This window comes from Cucurbita maxima, unplaced genomic scaffold (genome assembly GCF_002738345.1).
Source record: "Cucurbita maxima cultivar Rimu unplaced genomic scaffold, Cmax_1.0 Cma_Scf00049, whole genome shotgun sequence".
Lineage (NCBI taxonomy): Eukaryota > Viridiplantae > Streptophyta > Magnoliopsida > Cucurbitales > Cucurbitaceae > Cucurbita > Cucurbita maxima.
Genome location: NW_019272065.1, coordinates 507,947 through 523,451, shown reverse-complemented (window position 1 = coordinate 523,451; position 15,505 = coordinate 507,947). Strand labels below are relative to the sequence as shown.

The window sequence follows — 15,505 nt, the reverse complement described above, 5'->3', positions numbered from 1 at the left end:
AATACTTAATAGTACAGTGTGTTCATGAAACGTTAAAGTTAAGTTGCATATCAAAGTGCTATTGACATGAGAGATTAATAAAAACAATATGTCACATTCGATTGTAAGATAATAAGATTAGGTTATGGGTAGAAAGTAATAAGATTATAATAGATTGATAGAACGATAGCGTTAAGGATATGTTCCTATAACAATATGACTAAAATACGTTCAAATAACGATATGATTGTGATAGATATAAGAATGTTAAGAGTATAATAATATATGACCACAAAGGGTTTACTATCTATCTATCTATATATGTTTATATATATGTTGTGATATGATATGAAAATAATATGAAATATGATATGGTACGAAAAATGTTATAAGTTGACATGTTTATGATATGATATATTGTGATGTAATATGTTACGGTATAACATGTATATGATTAAAATCGTTATGTCTAAAAGCATGGAATATTATGATATGATATATTTATGTAATTTGAATGATATGATGTGATTGACATGCAAAACGATAAACTAGTATGAAATACAACTTGACATATGCATGAAAGATATGATAAATTAATAAACGACATGTGAAATGATATGAAAAACATATGATATGTACAGAACGCTAGTGGGGTCATATTAAATGATAATAAAAATAAGAAAATGTTGGGACCTCATGTATTATTATGTACATGCATTAGGAGATACCCTTTACTCTTCACTATGATACGGACGCGTACATTACGAGACAGGAAAACGATCATTATTTTATCATAATACTGCGATGACCAAGCAGGAAGACGATCATTCATTATGCTATTTGAGACCACAATTTAGTAATCGATTAGAAGTAGGAAGAGTACTCAATTTATCAAGTTAGCTAAGGAGCTGAAAATGATCGGTGCAATTTTTTAAAAGAAGCTTAAAGAGGTACAAGTTCAATCGCTAACATAATAAATCGATTCATTATTTGATTCAAATAACGAAAATAATCATCGAGAATTATTCACTGATGGGCCCTTATGACCGGCCCATCTAACTAGCCCAATAGCCCATTGAAGTAGCCCATATAACAAGCCCATCTTCAGCTTTTGTGTTCATGCGGCCCTTTTGTGTTTTGTTTTCGCTTGTTTTAGTATTAATTTTTTTCTGAAATTAAATTTATATATTTAACAAAACATGTTTGGTTAAGACATATTCTCCGTGATTTTTCTTCTATTCTTCGTCGTCAATCATGGCATCGCACCTGCTGAGACGCACCCTCGGAAGCCGCTCGGGTCAGATCTTCTCCCTTTCCTCCAACCTTACCTCTGCCTCTCCCCTCCCCTTTAGGGCTTTCTCTTCTGCTGCTTCTCCGATCCGAGCCACTCTCTTCCCAGGCGATGGTATTGGTCCCGAAATTGCGGATTCCGTCAAACAGGTATTGTCTTTTCTCCATGATCGCAGTTATGTTTCAGTACGATAATTCCATCGTGTTTTGTACCTAGTGGAAGTTTCCCCGCCAATTACTCGAGATAATTGGTCTGAATTTCTTATTTTAACGTTTATTCGTATAGTGTTTCGGGGTATTTGTGTGTTCAATTTTATGGTAATTTGTTTCTTTGGATCATGTCGTTGGTTTTTGTGTTTCTGTTGTGAGATGGTGATTCTAGAGTGCTGCCGTTTCGTTCTTTCTTTTCTTTCCAAATCTTAAGTGTTGAATGCACTTGAAAATCGCAACTCATTTTTTATACATAATAAGAGGATAAGTCCTTGCATCAATAATTTTATGAACATGAATGGGCAAGGTACTTCTGGTTTTAAGTGATATTTATGGTGTTGTATGCTGAGTTTCATTATTCTTCTATTCAGGTATTCACAACTGCTGAAGTGCCAATTGAATGGGAAGAACACTACGTCGGGGACCAAATAGATCCCCGAACTCAAAGTTTTCTTACATGGGAAAGCTTAGAATCAGTGAGGCGTAATGGTGTGGGCTTGAAAGGACCCATGGCCACACCTATTGGAAAAGGGCATCGTTCTTTGAACCTTACCTTAAGGAAGGAACTTAATTTATATGCTAATGTAAGGCCTTGCTACAGCCTGCCTGGTTATAAAACTCGATATGACAATGTAGACCTAATCACTATCCGTGAGAACACAGAGGGGGAGTACAGTGGACTTGAACATCAAGTAAGTATCTAAGATTTCGATTGATGTAGTAGAAAAATATTTCAATATGATTTAGGCGTACTGATTCTTGAACGTTAGGTGGTGAGAGGTGTGGTTGAAAGCCTTAAGATCATTACCCGTCAAGCAAGTTTAAGAGTGGCGGAATATGCTTTTCACTATGCCAAGGCCCATGGGAGGGAGAGAGTCTCTGCGATACACAAAGCCAATATTATGCAGAAAACTGATGGTCTTTTTCTTAAGGTTTGACTAAGTCAGATTATTAACTGTCCTCTCATCTTCATTTTTCACCCAGGGTTCCTCATCTGAAGTTTTATTTGTGTCTTCACTTTCAGTGTTGCCGTGAAGTTGCAGAGAAGTATCCTGAGATAAAATATGAGGAAGTTGTCATTGATAATTGCTGTATGATGGTATGTATTAATTTATTTTTAAAAATCATAGCTATATCACTCATGAGAAAATTAATTCTGCATTAAAGATGATGTGGAGGTCTGGGAGGGTCAATTTAGAATTCCCAGTGGATTCTTTAGAATATATTTCTGATCATTACTTGATTTGATGTCAAACTTTGGGATCATCAAAGGGTTTTTGTAGAACTTCAGTGAAATGGATTTGACTTTTGTAATGCAAGTGTAAATAAGGTGGTAATGATCTTCATTGTGTATCGACTTTGTGCAGCTTGTGAAGAATCCATCACTATTTGATGTGTTAGTTATGCCAAATCTTTACGGTGACATTATCAGTGATCTCTGTGCTGGGCTGATTGGAGGATTGGGCTTAACGCCAAGGTATTCATGCCTCGTTTTCATTTCTATTGGTGAGTGAGTTACAGATTATCTGACATCTAAAAAATTCTATCATACAGCTGCAATATTGGTGAGGGAGGTATTGCTCTTGCTGAGGCTGTGCATGGTTCAGCGCCAGATATTGCTGGAAAGGTTAGATTTCACAACTCTAATATCATTACCTGCCATAAGTGCATTTTCATTCATTTCCTTGGTTTTGTCAGATATCTCCCCTATAGCGTCTCTCCATTGTTTGTATGTTACTTGTATATTTTGCTGAGATTTTATGAGCTTTGCTGTGTTTTTTTTACTAACTAACTCATATTTAGTCCTAAATTTTTTCTTGAACTTTAATTAGAACCACAGGGTTTAGCAGTGTCAATTTTGCTCCTTCGACCAATAATCTTGACAAGTGATAACATGCCAACCTTGGAGACCTATGTGACTAAATATGGCCTATTTGACATGAAAATGTTTGATACTCATAGGAAAGAATTTCGTGAGAATGCTATTTATGAAATGAAATGCTTGAGGTTAATAGCTGTGATCAAACTGCATGACATTCTAATGAAATAGACATTGGCTATAATAGATTAAAAGATTTAGAGTCATCTTAAGTTGCACATTTTCAAATATAAAAAAATCATTTAATCATCTGAGATGATTAAGAAAAAGTAGGTAGAAAAATGAAATGCAGAGAGGGAGTAGCAAGAGAAAATGTTACTTATTATGTATTTATCATTTTGTAAATCAAAAAAGGTTTCTGGGAAAAAACCCCGTTTTAGGAGAAAAAATGCTAATCTCTCACAAACTTCTTTCAGAAGAATAGAAACAAAAACCCACATAGTATCAAACAAGTCAGTTTTCATGAAACAGAGAAAAAAAAAACTAAAAAGGTATAGAAAAGAGTGGATGAAGAGTGAATTATTTTCTTTTTAGCACAGTTTTTTATTTTTTGAACCAATATACCCTTGATAGGTAGCCCTTTATATCTCAGAATTAGGCATCAATTCCCTTCATACTAAGAATAGAACAAAGATCTGAGGAGCACATGTAGTGTTCCTAGAAAGAACAAAATTACCAGAAACCATGTTGAACAAATTGAATAAAGAGGTAGCGTCTATACAGGACATCACATATTTGCTTTGTCATGTAACTTCAAAAGTTCCCTTCATATAGTAATTAGAAGAATCTTTTGCTGCCGTTCAACCAAAACCAACATAATACATTTTCAAATAAATCTATTGAATCCTGTTCTAAATTTCTTCTTTTCTTTTAAAAAAATTTGATGAACCCGATCAACTCGAATAGGAATAGGAGTTTTCATACGTCTTTGCAAAAGCACAACCTGTATAACATAATGGCTGATGTTGAATATATCTTTTGCAAACACACAATAAACACAATTGTATGGCACTCAATAAATTTAGAATGCTTTGTTGGAAAGTTTATTTTCATACATCTGAAAGCCGTGAAACTTCTCCAGAATTTGGCCAATCCAACCGCATTGCTTTTAAGTTCTGTCACGATGCTTCGGCATTTGAAGCTCCATGACAAAGCTGATCGGATCCAAGACGCTGTCCTCAAAACCATTGCAGAAGGGAAGTACCGAACAGCCGACCTCGGAGGCTCATCATCAACTTCTGAGTTCACCAATGCAATTTGTGACCATCTTTGAGGAATGTTTTTCAGGAACCTTTCTGCCTTCCTTCATATCTTTTCATAGTTTCTCTGAAGAGTAATAAGTTCAGATCATATTGATGACTCTGAGGTAGCTTATCCCAAGGGTGCTACCCTATTTAACTATTGATCGTTTGCTGGCCATCCAAGGGAAAACTGAGATGGCCCTGTTCATGTAATCAGCCATACATTGTCAGATGATTGAGATCTGTTAAAATTTATTTCTACGAAACACGGTTTCCTTTTCCTTCCCATTTTTGTAGTTTGTAAAAGACGAAAAAAGAATAATTTTATTGACGTTGAAGTTGTGCCACAATTGTGTATGGCATGCAATAAATTTAGAATGTTTTTTCTATATATATATTTAGTAGTTGCTTTGTCATAAATTCCTCAAAGATGGTTTTTAGGTAAGTATTCACTTTGTTGCAATATTTATGTGTTAAATCAACCAATATTTGTCTTAATTTAGTTGTTATGATTTAGTTAAACTTTACAAATTGTCTCCCAATTTGTTCTCGGACACACCTAAAAAACCTACTTATTTCATTATAATTATATAATATTTGGTCGTAACCATTAATATAGTCAACTAACGCAGTCTAACTCATAGGTTGATTCTCAATAATCATGCTTAAGTGAGCTGCAAAGGCAGATGCTTAAGTGAGTTGCAAAGACGATGACATTTTGATGCATGTGGTGGACATCACAAAGCATTAGTGCGACTCAATAGTTGTTGTTTGACATGGTACTTGCTTGAGTTGTCTTGTTAAACATTAGTATGCCCTATTATGTTCTCATAAGTGCTCAAATCACATGGTAACCCTCGATAAAGTGTTTTAAGCATACTTTGATTCAATGAAGGGTTCAAACTCATCTTGGTGAAGTCCCAAATCAATATAGAATCATAGGAGCTCTGTTTCTAAACGACGTTACATCCAAGATTCTTAACCTAGAATAGAGCCAAAGTTGAGTTTTAGAACTTAACAGAGAAAGGGAGGGTTATTTTTCTCTGAGGGTTATTTGTAAGCTCTACTGGCCATGCGTTTATTTCCCACCCATACTAATTGTTTGGAAAAGTGTATGAAGCCTTACAATTGGAGGGGTTGTAGCTTGACACAAAACCATGGCTGAGCCAACTACTAGGCTGTTTCCTTATTTGAGATAATGCACTGGAATGTCAACCACCATTGAGGATTTTGTACGTGGAGTTGCTTCACTGGCAATATAGCTGACTTTTAGGAGCCTCGGTGCGAGCCTTGAGTGTGTCACAATCGCACTTTTCTTAACAGTGGCCTTTGCAATTTTGCGACACTCCCCTCCAACACCGAGTGAGTCAAGTTAATTCGGATTCGCTTGCCTACGACTAAACAACATATGCTCAAACCTCTAGCCCCGCGTTGAGAAGAAGGTTTTAGGAAACGGGGCAAAGAAATTTTCGAAAGAGAGCTCGAAAGCAAGATTGAAAGAAGGTTTTGAAAACAATATTATAGACAATAAGCGAGAAAGGAACCACAATAGCTTAAATAGCATATAACTCCAGTTAGAAAGATTGACGATTAGCTGCATCCCTATATAGTACATTTTGAGGCGATTTAGGTTTGGCAAGCCTAAACATAAAATACAATGGTAAGATAATACAACATGAAATCAAATAAAGGGTTTGGCTTGGCATGAGTATGCAGCCATGGACAACACGCCTTGGACTGTGAGATCTCACATCGGTTGGAGAGGAGAATGAAGCATTCCTTATAAGGGTGTGAAAACCTTTCCCTAGAAGACGCGTTTTAAAATCGTGAGGCCGAGGATCAAAGCGTACAATATTTGCTAGTGGTGAGCTTGAGCTGTTACATGAACAAGCATGACCGTAAAACTATGGTACGTGCGAGATGTGGCGAGATCTATTGCTAGGAAATTGGGCCAACAGTCAGTAGTCATGAAAGATCATTGGATCCCCAAGTGGCAAGGATTCACTAGCTCTTAATCAAGTTACATTAGTATACAACAAATCATGGCTACATACATATCAGCATTCTCAAAGAGGTTCCAAAGCTTCCAAAATAAATCAAATTCGACAGCAACCTATCTTCAAACACAGAGAGGGACTTGTCGGTTATACGACGAGCTAGCTCATTAGCACGGCGAGCTAGCACAACGAGCTAGCACGGTGGACAACACTAAGGAAAAGGTTCTCATCACAAGGAATGCAGAGTTTTGAGTTAGAAGTGAAATCAAACTCATCTTGTGCTTGATCCAGCAATGCCTTGAACAAAGGGTGATTCAGAAGACTAATTTTGATCACAAATCTTCTGTAATTCTCACCCACATAAACAACCAAGTGACCCTTTGGGACATCTCGTGGAATGAAGCAATCCTCGTGCAAAGGAGACCACAGAACCCATTGGCAACAGTGCTCGCAGGGTGTACAAGGCACCACTTTGCTCCCTAGCTTCCTCCATTTGTTTGCACATGCTCTTATAAACTTCCCCTTCATCTTTAGCTACTGAATCTGAGAGGAAGAGATGTAGAAAGAAAGTAAGGCATTAAAGAGATACTGAAAGGTATATATAAGAGTGGATGGAGAAGAGTATTAAATGGTTGACATGATAGATATAACTATGAAGTGGGCTTAGTTTATGCATGCCATTTTCTCTTTGACAGTGCCCCTTTGCCGTGCTGTACTACTTTACTTCATTATATTATTGCATCTCTAAATTATACGAATTGTACGAACATTTATGGCATATGCCATTGTTTTGAGATGAAAGTATTTATATTCATAAATGGAGAAGAGAAAGATGGATTTGTACTAATAGCCTAAATCTACTGCTAGCAGATATCACCTCTATAAATAATGTTTTATTCTACTCCCCAACCAATGTAGGATTTCATAATTCTTTCTCTTTCGAGTCCCAGCGTCCTCGCTAACACTTGTTTTCTTCTCCAATCGATGTAGGACCCTCCAATCCACCCTCCTTGCTGGCGCACCGCCTTATGTCTACTCCCCTTTGGAGCTCAGCCTCCTCGCTAGCACCGGTGTCTGGCTCTGATATCATTTGTAACACCCATGTTCACCACTAGCAAGTATTGTCCTTTTTGGGTTTTCCCTTTCGTGCTTCTCCTCAAGGATTTTCAAACGCGTCTATTAGGAAGAGGTTTCCACACCCTTGTAAAAAATGTTTTGTTCTCCTCCCCAACCGATGTGGGATCTCACAATCTACCTCTTTCGGGGCCCAACGTCCTCATTGGACACAAGGTGGTGTGTCAACAAAGACGTTGGACCTCGAAGGGAGGTGGATTGAGGGGTCCTACATCGATAGAAGGAAACGAGTGGCAGCGAGGACACTAGGTCCCGAAAGAGGGTGGATTGTGAGATCTCACATCAGTTGGGTAGGAGAACGAAACATTTCTTATAAGGGTATGAAAACCTCTCCCAAATAAACGCGTTTTAAAAATCTTGAGAGAAAATCCAAAAAAATACAATATCTACGGGCGGTATTCGACTGAAGTAGTTAAATTTGCAATGGCCCCACAGATTGGAGTGGAGAAGAGATAAGCTTTGAAAGAGGGGATGGGGATAACTTTCTTGGGTAGAGTGGGAAAGCCACTTATTTCTGACTTTTAAGCTTTAAGCTTCGATATTGTCGAATATCAATTTGTTCACACTCATTGACCTCATTTCATCTATTCTCAGCTAGTGAATGTAATAATTGTCTTCGGATACTTTTATTCACACAACTTCATGACTTATTGCTCTTGAAAATCATAAATTCTGATATCATATGATATCTAACTTTTTGGAAAAGAAATACTATTAATCTTTTAAATTACAGTTCATGTCCCCCTCAACACCTCAACTTAGGAGATATCAAGAACTTTTCTTATTCAGCTCACCAAACGACCTTCTGATAGGCGTTACTCAGAGACCACAGGCTAAAACCTACAGGCCGCCTGCAAGTTAAATGGACATTTTTTACGATCTCTACGAGTTACTAAATCTCACTTCCACTTAGCAGTTGGGTTCGTTCTTAGGCTCCCAAAGAGGATCAGTTATGTAGATGGTCATATCTCGAGTCATTTCATGTAAGAGTCCAAGTCCACCTCACACTGATATTGTCTGTCAGCTTTACAATTTTAAAATGCGTCTACTATAGAGAGGTTTTCACACCCTTATAAATAAAGTTTCGTTCGTTCGCTAAATTGACTTATTGATGTGTCAAAATCAGTGTAAAGCAAAGGAACAGAGTCATATTTGAACTGTTGTTCATATCTTTTTTATATTTGGATTGATTTGAGCGCACCATGAAATGTTTTAGTACTTCATCAGAATCTGTATATCTTTTATTATGAACAGAGAGGGATTTAGAGTACTATAGCCGTACAGATTTGTGCATTTGAAACAGTACCTTATGGGATTCTTATCTTATTATTCAGAGAAGAACAGAGCATTTGGTGCAGATTGTTTTGTGATAAGCTTGTGTGCAGCAGCACATCTGGGAGCAGGAGATGGGCCACTTTCACTCAAACATAACTCATACTTCAAAAATTTCTGTAATCTCTTACATATACTTTTGTTTGAAGTCTTGATTTGGTTCCTCTCAGTTATCAGTTCCTCGTATCTGGACCTCTTTTTTATCTTCTTTCTCGAGTCTGTTTGTATATAAACAAAGAAAGCTGAAGATTCTCCTTCTGAGGAAAATGATAGACACCCATTTCTTAACAGTCATACTTTGACTCTGTCCTTCTGCTCTTAACTTCATGATTTTGTTTGAATCTATGCGTGGAGAATGAGATTCCACGATGAACGAGCATTCTATAAGGGTGTGGAAAGCTCTCCTAGTGGACGCATTTTAAAATCGTGAAGCTGTCGGCGATACGTAACGGGTCAAAGTGGACAATATATTGCTAGAATGGCCTTGAGCTATTACAAATGGTATCAGAGGCAGACACGGGGTAATATGCTAGTGAGAATGTTGGGCCCTTAAGGGAGGTGTATTGTGAAATCCCACATTAGTTGGAGAGTGGAACGAAACATTCCTTATAAGAGTGTGGAAACCTCTTCTAGTAGATGTGTTTTAGAACCATGAGGCTGACAGAAATACATAATAGATCAAAGCAAACAATGTCTACTAGCGGTGGCTTTGGACTGTTGCAGCCGAAATGATGAGCTTTCTTTTGTTTTTTTCCCTTTTTGGTAAAAATGTGTTGAATTGGACATGTTTTTGAATTGTGGCCATTATGATGAAAGGATAGGATGAGCATGGGACAATAATTTTGTTATGATTCCAACCTAATCCTATATGCTCCCATTCACAAGATTCTGCTTAAAAAGCATATGTCCTCTACTGTCTTTTGGGCTCTTTCATATTGTTTCTACTTTTCCCACTTTTTACTTCTTTTGTACATTATTCATGGACAAAGAAAGGCATCGATCACACGAACACTTAAAAAGTGGCCCGACTCTCATCTTTTTCATCTTTTTCTTATGGGAGAAGAGCGTTAACCCTAGCTTAGAACTCGATCAGATAATCATGTCTTAACTTTTTGGTCGATAATATATACATTTACGAGTTAAATTTCTTTGACTCGAACGTGTTTTATATAGATAATACAATGTTATTTTTTGTTTTTTTTGGTTTGGTTCATTTAATAGCTGCAGCAGAGGCCAGCTCACTGATTCATCTCCCAAGGACGACAATGGAGTACTTGTAACCGGTTTGGTGTTCTACAAGAAACACACCTTCCTCTCCTTGAAACATCGTTCTCAGTCACTTGCAAATGGTCTTCATGCAAACCTGTAAACTCAACACATACACTTAATAGAGACTCAGAAAAACTCCATTTTTTTAACCTTCCTTTCCTGGCTGTCAATTTTTAAGAGAATTCAAAACTAGTTAGGTAACTGTCCAAGCTCATCGCTAGTAGATATTGTTCTTTTTGGAATTTTTCTTCTAAAACGCATCTGTTAGGGAGAGGTTTCCACTTATAAAGAATGTTCATTCCCCTCTCCAACCAATGTGAGATCTCACAATTCACCTCCCTTCGGAGTCTAGCGTCTTTGTCGACACTCGTTACTCTTCTCCAATTGATGTGGGACCCCAATCCACTCCCCTTCGGGGCTCAGCGTCCTTGTTAGTACAACGTCTCGTATCCACCCCCTTTCAGAGCTCAGCCACTTCTCTGATACATCGCTCAATGTTTGGCTCTAATACCAACTGTAACAACCTAAGCCCACGTTTAGAAGATATTGTCCTCTTTGAGCTTTTCCTTTTGGGTTTACCATCAATGTTTTAAAACGAGTCTACTAGGGAGAGATTTCTACATCCTCATAAAGAATACTTCGTTCCCCTCTAACCGACGTAGGATCTTACAAATTATCATTTGGGTTAGACCCAAAAGAGGTATCGAACATATTTGTGCAATAATTGGTGGGAAAGGAAGCGACCCAATTATACTCAATCCAATTGGCAGTTTATAATGTCATTTCAAGAACCAAACACAAACATGCATTAAAGAATCATATCACATAGAGATAATAATGTGATATCTTTGGTTTGGATTCAATTTTTTTGAAGCGAAAACATGAAGGGTAGGCTATGAGTTGAAAGAATCCCTAAGGTTTGTTTCCAAGTGGGCAAAACCCTTCCCCACTTCTAATATGGATAGCAAAAGTTATGGGGTTTTAGGCAGTGATATCAAGCACATGAATGTTGGGCCACTCCTACCCCAACTCTCTTGAGAGACTGAGAGAGAAGAACGAGTAATGTAGCTAGCTAGTTGGCATGCATAACACAATGGACCCAGTTCCTTTATCTCCAAACCAAAAATAAACCACCCGATTCAATAGCTCGTACTATACCGACAAACTTAGAACTACGACTTTCGTAATTGTTGTCCAAAAGGGTCTTTTCCATATTAATAAAGCTGTCGTTTTTTGTTTTAATCGATATGATAATGTAATAAAGATCTCAGTCTTTTATAAAGGTTTAATCCGACTCAACCCATTTTTTGTTTTAGTTTATATGATAACGTAATAAAGATGTCGTCTTTTTCGAAGGTTTAATCCGACTCAACCCGTTTTTTGTTTTAGTTGATATGATAACGTAATAAAGATGTCGTCTTTTTCAAAAGTTTAATCTAACTCGACCTGTTTTTTGTTTTAATCGATATAATAACGTAATAAAGATGTGGATTTTATCGAAGGCTTCATCTGACTCGACCCGGAAAAGATGCAATGATTTGAATTGGGTTGAAGTGAATGTGTGTAGGAGATATGCACGTGCGGTGCTCAGTTTTAACAAGCTGTACTTGTAAGTGATAACATGCCCTGCAGGTCAGAGGCTGGCATTTTGTAATTTTGTATTATTTATTTATTTATTTATTTATTTATTTATTTGCATTTGAATATTAATTTTATGCTTTTTCTTCAACTACTTTTGCCCCATATCTTCCCATTAATAACTTCCCATGCTTCCCTCTTGGAAGCATATTTTTTTTTTTTTTTTTTTTAAGAATCCAAGAAAATGAAAATGGTTTTTATTCTTTATTTTTTATTTTCTACTTTTGAATTTATAAATAATTTAAATACAACCATGGTTTTCTAAATTATAATTGTATAAAGTTTTTGTTTCTATTCTACTATGATGCAACTAATACAAAAACAAAATTGGGTATTGAACCGTACGTACGTTCATACATGATCATAAATAAAGAATGCTTACAGTTGAATTATTATATGACATAATAATGGTTCAAAATAAAATTTTAAAAAAATACAATCCAATTCAAAATACCTTATCCAATTATATATGCAATAGTATAATGTAATTACAGCAAGGTTTCTAACATCATGATTAAATTTAACTACTAATTCATCGGAAAAAAATAAAATAAAATTAAGACCATATCTTACAAAATCCAAGATTTTTCGTATATATAAATCATTTTTATCACACGTGTTCACCAAATTAAATTGATGTCTTTTCAATCGATAAATCAATGATATAAACGTTTATATGTTTTTAAAATAAAACCCATATTTAAAGAAAAAAATGAAAATGTCAATTCTCATAGCGGAAGCCCATGCGAATACAGACTAAGGTTGTCCATTCAGTAAATTGCTAAATTTTGATTTTTTTTTTTTTTTTTTATTAAAAAAAGTATCTAATTTCCCAACCTTGATAGCAATTAAAATTTTTATTATTCGCCATATTAATGTATTAATAATTACAATATTAGCTAATTATAATTGATTAAAATATTAAAAGATTGGATTCCGATTTAGGTGAACTATTATTTTTTTTAAGAAAAAAACTTTAAAAGCTACTTCTAGAACATATTATAGAGACATATTTTCCATAATTTATTAATTTTAAAAAAAAAATTAATAAGACTTTTTTTAATTATCGAATAAATAAAAAGACTTATTAGACTGAAAGAGAAGCTGAAAATTAAAGGTATATTAGACCTACACAAATGGTATACAAATTTAAAAGTAACTAAAATTATAATTCTAACTAAAAAAAGGTATGAATTTTTTTTAAGGCCTCTCCTCCAAGTTTTAAAATACTTCTATTAGAGAAAAGTTTGTACATTTATTCTTTTATCCAACTGATGTTCTTTTCTTCCATTGATGTGAGATCTCACATTTCACTTCCTTGGAAGCTCTTTCTTGAAAGCTCAATGTTCTTATTGGCTCAACGGCCATATCTAACTCTGATACCATTTACAACGACTCAAGCCTATTTAGACTATTACAAAAATAATAATAATAAATGATATAGATCAGGACATTTATTTTGATTTTTATGCAATTTACATAACCCACATATACAATTGTTAATTATTGTATACATATCCTTCTAGAAAAAGGTCAAGTTATCACAACCATTTTCCTCACCCCAAACACCATCCTATAAGATGAAAATCGAGTGAGGGTGCAATATGATCACTTTCAAAATTTAGAACTCGAAGAAAATGCAAAACATTCTGCAAGATCGTTTGATACTCTAAGAGAAGAGTGAGCAAGTAAATAAAATTTGAAAAATATTGGAGATCGAATTCGAGGGTTTTTTTTAACTGATCTAGTTAATGGGTGAAATTTTTTAAATTAAAAAAAAACAAAAAAAAAACAAAGTAAATAACAATGTACATCAAGGATATGGTAGAGATGAATTAGCCATTTTCCATTACAATGCTACAATTTCCCCTTGATCTGATCATTACCTGTATTTGCAAATTTGTCAAATCTAGATTGATGTGATGATCCCTTCAAGACTTGAATAACCATATAATTGAAGGGTGGGCGTGAGTGTTAGTAACTTTAAAGTAAATCGATGTCACATAAAAATTGGCGCTAGGCAGTAGAAAAGGGCAACCAGACAAGGAATTGACAATCTAGGATGAAAATGTGAGATTCATTGGTTGGATAGGGAAACAAACATTATTTATAAGGGCATGAAACAAAACATTATTTATAAGGGCATGGAAACCTCTCCCTAACCGATGCGTTTTAAACCCGTGAGATTGACAACAATACGTAACCAACTGAAGCAAACAATATCTGCTAGTGGTTGGCTTGTGTTGTTACAAATGGTATCAGAGCTAGGCACCGAGCTATGTGCCACTAAAGACGTTGGACTCTAAAGGAGAGTAGATTGTGAAATCCCACATCAATTAGAGAGGACCACAAGTGTCAGCAAAGACGTGGGGGCATTGAAGGGGCTATATTGTGAGATCTCATATAGGTTGGAGAGGAGAACGAAACATTTTTTATAAAGGTGTGAAAACATCTCTCTAGTAGACACATTTTAAAACTGTAAGGCCAAAGCGATACGTAACGGGCCAAAACGAACAATATCTACTCGTGGTGAGTTTTGATTATTACAGAAAATCTCTCCGAAAAAAATTTAAGGCAATAAGAATTATACATATATATATCTAAAGGGTTAATGAAACTTACGCTATAGATATGTAAACGTCAAAAGTCAGTTATTTCAAGGCACCAAGATATGCCTGATAACAGTTGTTTTATGGACTTATCTGTTCCAAACAATTATCAAATATGCTCATAGACTAGAATGGAAATTTTTTTGTGTATACATAGTTTAGAGGCCTATGAAATTACTATCGAATATCCATACCGAACAATTCATTGTGCAGACAGAAAGAGAGAGAATTGACAAGCGAAATAAAATGCATGCCACTGGAACCCAAGATCCTGCTAAAAGTGTCTATGAAGTCTCTATGAAGTACTTTTGCTAAAAGTCTCTATGAAGTGATTGGCAGCAGGACATTGTTGGAAACTAATGTTTGTAATTTATAAACTGACATCACTTAGCAATCCTAACAGGAAACATCATTATGCCTAATTGCCTTTTAGGTCGTCGTAATGATTCCCATTATGAAGATGGATCTTCCCTATTGAGGCTGCTAAAGTGGACCAGAAGTACCATTTCAACCATAATAATTCAATAATTTAATTTTAAAAAGCAGGCCTACAATACAAACATACTCTATATCTTGTCCAGTCTTCTAGTGGAGACTCCCTAATTCATTTTTAATACTAACTTTCAATTATAAAACTACTAGGGCATTGTTAATATTAATCAACTCTAAGAACTTACCTATTGTTCTATTGTGAGATCTCACATCGATTGGAGAGGAGAACGATGCATTACATACAAAGGTGTGGAAACTTCTCCCTACCAGACGCATTATAAAATCTTGAGGGGAAGTTCGGAAGGGAAAGCTCAAAGAGGACAATATCTACTAGCGGTGGGCTTGCATTGTTACAAATAGTATCAAAGTCAGGACACCAGACGGTGAGTTAGCGATGACACTGGGCCCTCGTGGGGTGATTGTGAGATCCCACAT

At 35.7% G+C, this 15,505-nt stretch overlaps 2 protein-coding genes across 2 annotated transcripts; one reads left to right on the top strand and one right to left on the bottom strand.

The window, feature by feature from the left end:
* Positions 1–1,178: 1,178 nt before the first annotated feature.
* LOC111471141 (isocitrate dehydrogenase [NAD] catalytic subunit 5, mitochondrial) lies at positions 1,179–4,949 on the top strand. The gene is made up of 7 exons (XM_023116835.1): positions 1,179–1,419; positions 1,851–2,171; positions 2,250–2,411; positions 2,504–2,578; positions 2,847–2,956; positions 3,034–3,106; positions 4,440–4,949. Exons 1-7 carry the CDS (start codon positions 1,234–1,236, stop codon positions 4,629–4,631), a joined length of 1,119 nt encoding a protein of 372 aa, XP_022972603.1. The 5' UTR covers positions 1,179–1,233; the 3' UTR covers positions 4,632–4,949.
* A 1,552-nt stretch (positions 4,950–6,501) lies between these two features.
* On the bottom strand, positions 6,502–7,149 carry LOC111471142 (auxin-induced protein 15A-like). Its single transcript, XM_023116837.1, has one exon. It carries the CDS (start codon positions 7,122–7,124, stop codon positions 6,777–6,779), a length of 348 nt encoding a protein of 115 aa, XP_022972605.1. The 5' UTR covers positions 7,125–7,149; the 3' UTR covers positions 6,502–6,776.
* Positions 7,150–15,505: the final 8,356 nt, after the last annotated feature.